This window comes from Alligator sinensis, unplaced genomic scaffold (genome assembly GCF_000455745.1).
Source record: "Alligator sinensis unplaced genomic scaffold, ASM45574v1 scaffold634_1, whole genome shotgun sequence".
Taxonomy (NCBI): domain Eukaryota; kingdom Metazoa; phylum Chordata; order Crocodylia; family Alligatoridae; genus Alligator; species Alligator sinensis.
The window spans coordinates 95,236-100,581 of NW_005842558.1; the positions used below are offsets into that span (position 1 = coordinate 95,236).

At 59.7% G+C, this 5,346-nt stretch overlaps 1 protein-coding gene across 1 annotated transcript in view; it reads left to right on the forward strand.

Moving 5' to 3' along the window:
- The first annotated feature begins 314 nt into the window (after positions 1-314).
- Positions 315-5,346, forward strand: part of LOC102367803 (major histocompatibility complex class I-related gene protein-like) — an 18,653-nt gene continuing 13,621 nt past the window's right edge. The window contains exons 1-2 of the mRNA XM_006032281.2: positions 315-396; positions 2,196-2,459. Coding sequence (XP_006032343.1) covers positions 315-396; positions 2,196-2,459 — 346 coding nt within the window. The remainder of the gene's footprint in view (positions 397-2,195; positions 2,460-5,346) is intronic.

A 5,346-nucleotide genomic window follows, 5' to 3' on the forward strand; every position in this document is an offset into this window, starting at 1 on the left:
TTTTGCGTGCCGGCCTGCCCGCGGATGGCCCCGGCCTGTGGGCTGCATGTATAGCACTGAATCGGGAGCTGGGGGTGGGCCGGGATTACCCCTGCAAATCCTTCCCCAACGAATGTCTCAACCCCCCTGGGACTCTCTGGAAGAAGCTCGCTGTTTCAGGCCGACCCAAAGCTCGGCTTCAGTCATGCCAAGCTGCCTACTGGCAGACCCTGGGCCTTGTATTAAATACTTATCCCCAACTAAGGAGCTGGGTTTGGGCTGGGGTGACGGGTGGAAATGTTTTTTGGGTCACCCCAGACCACACGTCTCGGGGGATGCTCCTGAAGAAGCCTGGGCAGGCCCCTGCCCACCTGGAAGCTCGGTTTCTGAGTGCCAGCCTGCTGCCTGCACCCCTCGGTACCTGCACGCTGGGTACATTGTGCCAAATAAGGGTCTTCTTTTGGAGCCAAACCCCCTTCGGGTTACCCCAAGCCACACATCTCCCTGATCGGGGATCTCCTGAATAAGTCTGCACAGGGCGGCGCTCGACTCAAAGCTTGGTTTTCATATGCCAGCCAGCTAACTGAGAGCCCCCCAGGCTTGCGCGTCATGTACTCGGCACCAAATAAAGGGTTGGATTTCCAATCAAAATCCTTTTTGGGTCACACCAAACTTTCTTCAGGAGAAACCCCCAGTGGCAGAGACATGTGGTCTGGGGTGACCTGAAAAGCATTTCCACCTGTAATCCCAGCCAAACCCAGCTCCTTATTTGGGGCTAAGTATTTAGTACAGAGGCCTGGGGCCTGTCTGTAGGCAGCCTGGCACGCCCCAGCCGAACTTCCGGTCAGGCAGGACTCGGCCTAGGCTTCCTCAGAAGACTCCTCTGGTGGCAGAGACGTGTGCTTTGGTGCTACCCCACAAAGATTTTCAACTATAATTCAAGCCCAAACTCAGCTTCTTATTCAGTGCTATCTATGTACGTAGACCACAGGCCTGAGGGTTGTCAGTGGGCAGGCTGCCATGCAAAAACCATGGCTGGGTTGTGCAGTGCCTATTCAGACTTCTTCAGACGTGTCCCCTGAAAAGGATTTTGCCCCATAATCCCATCTCTTTATTCAAGGATGTGTACTTGATACGCGATATTATTTCACATTTTTATTAGCAAATATATATTTTTGATGACATCCTAAATCTTTAGGTTCTCTAATTCACTGTTCAAGGTCAGCTTTGAAAAAGCAATTGGGAATGGGGGATAAGCAACTAGGAATAAGGAACCAAATTTAGCCTCGTGTTTTTAGGGTTCATCTGCATGTGTATGTAGGGCTTTGGCTGTGGGCACGAAGCCCGCTCAGCAGCATGCTGCCCCGTGAGATCGCAGGTCCCTGGGGTGGCTGGGCTTCCAGTTGTTTCCTGCAACTGCATAGGAAAAGGTGCATACAGAAAGGGCCTTGTGTATGGGTCCTCACGTGTCCTTCAGAGGAGTTACTATGGTCTGAAACACCCAGACATACCCCCTGCGTTCATGACTGGCTCAGTCCAAACCCTGTGCGCAGAGCAGTCCTCAGCACAGCGCTGCCCACTCCCTGAGACCACCCCTGGGCAAAGCATCTCCATGGATGGGCATCCAGCACCCTCCCCTCTCCCAGTGTGGCCATTTCTGCACTAGGCTGTAGCTGCCCAGGGCACTGCTGATGGCACAGGAAGACAGGACCTGCTGCGTCTCTGATGAGGAAGACAGATGGGTTGCAAGCAAAGGAGAAGCTGCTTATCCAGGCAGACCCTCATCTGCTCTGCAGGGTCCCTCCGGCACCAGGCCCTAACTGTGTAGCTGAACTGAGGCCTGAGTGTTGCTGAGCTCTGGCCCTAGCTGCAAGGCCCAGGTCCTGACTCAGGCGCACAAGGGCTCCCCAGGAGCAGGATGGGCCTGAGTGTCTGGGTTGTGCGGGTGCCTGTACTGGGGATGGAGGGTGTGGTGCAGCACAACTGGCCTGTGAGATAGGGTGTGTGGCCCCTCCAGGCCAGGCCTGTGCCCTGCTTGATTGGTCCCAGCTGGCTCTACCCTGTCCTGTTGGGCCCCAACTGCTCCTTCTGCTCTGTGCTTCCACTCAGCCTGGCCTGCAGCTCCGTGTCCTTCCCCTGCGGCCCCTCTGGCAGTGAGCACCTGAGGGCACTGGCTTCTGCTCCCAGTAGTGCTGACCCCTGTCACTCTCCCACAGGCTCCCACTCCTACCGGTCTTTCTACACGGGAGTGTCAGATCCTGGCCCAGACCTGCCTGCCTTCACTGCCCTGAGCTACGTAGATGACCAGCAAATTCTCCACTATGATAGTGAAACACAGAGAGTGGAGCCACGTGCAGATTGGGTGCAGGGGGCCGTCGACCCAGACTACTGGGACAGGGAAACGGAGACGTTGCGGGGCTGGGAGCAGAAATTCAGAGTGAAGCTTCGCACCTTGCAGTTTCGCTACAACCAGACGGGCGGTGAGTGTGGGCAGGGAGGTGTGGGCAGGAGGGCGGTGAGGGGCACTGAAAGTTAGGGATGACTGACAAGGGCGTGTGGCACGGGGTGGGGAGGTGCGAGGATGTTGCATTGTCTCATGTCTGGTCTGCGTGTCCCTGCCATCCAGCTCCTCTGCTGTCACCTTAGGCAGAGGCAGGGGCGCCTGCTCAGTCTTCAGCCACGGAGTCAGGTGGCTGTGGAGGGAACTCTCCCCCTCCTGTGTACCCAGTGTAAGTCTCCTGGCCTGTGTCCAGGAGACCGGGGCTCTGGTGCTTCCCTGGCCTGGCAGGTTAGTGACTTGGCACCTGTTACACCAACTGCCTCCAGGCTGTCTGGCTCCTGGCAGCAGGAGCCCAGCCCTAGGGGTGCACCAATAAAGATTTTCCTGGCCGATACCAATACCTGATTATTAGCCAGCCATATTGGCCGATACTGATCCGATAGCTGATTTTCCAGGAATGCAGCTAGGCAGCTTGGTGAGCAGCGCCCTGCCAGTAAGTCTGTTGCGGGGGAAAAGGGACGTGGGGGAGGGAAGGCAGATCGAGGTCCCACAGTGAAGCAGGGAGCGAGGCAGGGGTAGGCGCTGGCCAACTGGGGCAGTGAATGCGACCCCATGGGCCAAGAGTGGGATGGGGCAACAGCTTGTCCAGGGAAGGGTGTGGAGGGAGGTGGCTCCCCACCACTGCATGCACACCTGGGGGAGGCATAAGGGTAATGTGCCCCCCCGGATTTGTGCATGGGGCGAGAGCATGCTGCCTGCTGTGGGCTCAAAGCCAGGGGCTGCATTGGCCTCTTCTAAGTGGGGGGCTGGCCTTGGGTTGGGTGGGGCAGACTCAGCTATGCAGGGTGGGTGGCAGTGGCACCGGTGGTTCTGGGAGAGGGACTACAGGGAATTTTGAGATGGCTATAGCCCCACAAGCCTCCCCTAGCACCACCCATGCTTGGGTCACTGTACTCTAATGCCTTTCCCTCAGAGCCCCAAGTGGAGTGCCCCAAGCAAGGGCAGTGCTATGGGAAGGCTTGGGGGCCATAGCCACCCAAAAATTCCCTGTAGCCACCCCTCCCAACAACCTTACTGCCTTCCCTGACCTCAGCTCCCCCCTCAGCCACTAGGAAGAGGTCGGTGCAGCCTGCCCTAGCCCCACACACAAATCCGGGAGGGGACATGCCCCCCACGCCTTCCTTGGGGGTGTGTACAGCAGCAGGGAGCCAGTTCCCCTTCACTATCCCCCTTTCCCCCCTGGATAAGCTGCCCATGGCTCTGTCCCAGTTCTGGCCCTAGGGCAGGGGCGGGCAACTATTTTGGGCAGAGGGCCACTTACCCAGTTTTGGCAGGCTGTCAAGGGCTGCATGGGTAGCCCCACCCCTTGACGGGTGCCCCACCCCCTGGTCACCATCATGAGACCAACGTCCCAATGTCTTGAGACCAGTGTCCCAGGGCCAGCACCGGTGGGATCCAGAGTGGGGCACAGGCCAGCAGGGGTCTGTAGAGCCAGGCTGGGCTGCACCAGCAGGGAAGGGGGAGCTGGCCTGGCTCCATAGAGCCCCTGCCTGCTGGAACCTCGTGCTCCTGCCACCCTGCTCTGGGTCCCACCGGCACTGGCCCCGGGACGCTGGTGTGGGCCCTGTGCTCCCACTGGCTCCCTGCCCACTCACACCCTGTGCCCCCTGCCCTGCAATACAGGTGGAGGGCAGCGCGCAGCCCTGACCCCCTGCTCACCAGCAAGGAAGAAGGTGGTGCTGAGCATGGGGAAAAGTGGCCCCTTGCCTGCCCCATGGCTGATGCCCAGTGTTGCAGGTGCTCGCAGCCCACACTGGGCAGTACAGAGCAGGCACAGACAGCCTCATACAGGCTACAGGTGGCTGCGGCGTGGGGTGCCAGGCATGGGGCGGGCGAGGGGCAACTTTTCCCCACACTCAGCCCCATCTTGTAACCTGCCCCACTGCCAGGCTAGCAGTGGGGCCGGGTTATACAGTGGTGCTGAGCGCAGGGGGGGGGGGGGAGAAAGCAGCCCCTCCCTGCCCCATGCCTAGTTCCCCATGCTGCAGCCGCTCGCAGCCAGCCTGGGGCTGCCTGTGCCTGCTCTGGACAGCCCTGCATGGGCTGCAAGCACCTGCATCAGGGAGTGCTACCCACGGGGTGGGCAAGGGCCGCTTTTCTCTGTGAAGGGAAGGAGCCCAGGGAAAAGCTGAGCGTGGGGGGAAAAGCAGCTCCTCCCCCGCCCCATGGCGGGCGCTCCCTGCTGCAACCATTTGCAGCCCATGGGGCTGTCCAGACCAGGCACAGGCAGCCCCACACAGGCTACAAGCAGCTGCAGTGCGGGGCACCCGCCATGGGGCAGGGAAGAGGGTGCTTCCCGCCCCCCATGCTCCTTCCCTGCCAGGGGTCCCCCCCGCCACTTATCTGAGCTTCCCACATGGAGCAGCCACTGCTCCCAGCCCAGAAACCGCATCTGGGGCTTCCAACTGGGGGGCGGGGATAGGCGGGCCCCATTGTTGTTGGAGCCCACTGGGCTTCCCTGCGTTTTTGACAGGAACCAAGGACAGAGAAATATTAATTTCCTACATTTTTTTAGTGGCCCCGTGGGCTGTATTTTGCCCACCCCTGCCCTAGGGTCATATGTGTGGCAGAAATGCCCCATCGGTGCCCCTCTCCAGAGATCTGTCTCAGCCAGCCTGAGAGGCTGCTGTTGAATCTCTCACAGCGGGGATCTCGCTCCTTGTCTGCAGACAATAGCCTGGCGCCTGGGAGGCGATGCTCTGGTCACCTGGGCAGGGAGGGGAAAGACCCGGCCCTGCGCACGGGCCCAGGTAGCCAGGGATGCTTTGCAGATTGGTCGGTTTCTAGCCAGTATTGGCAGGCTCTGT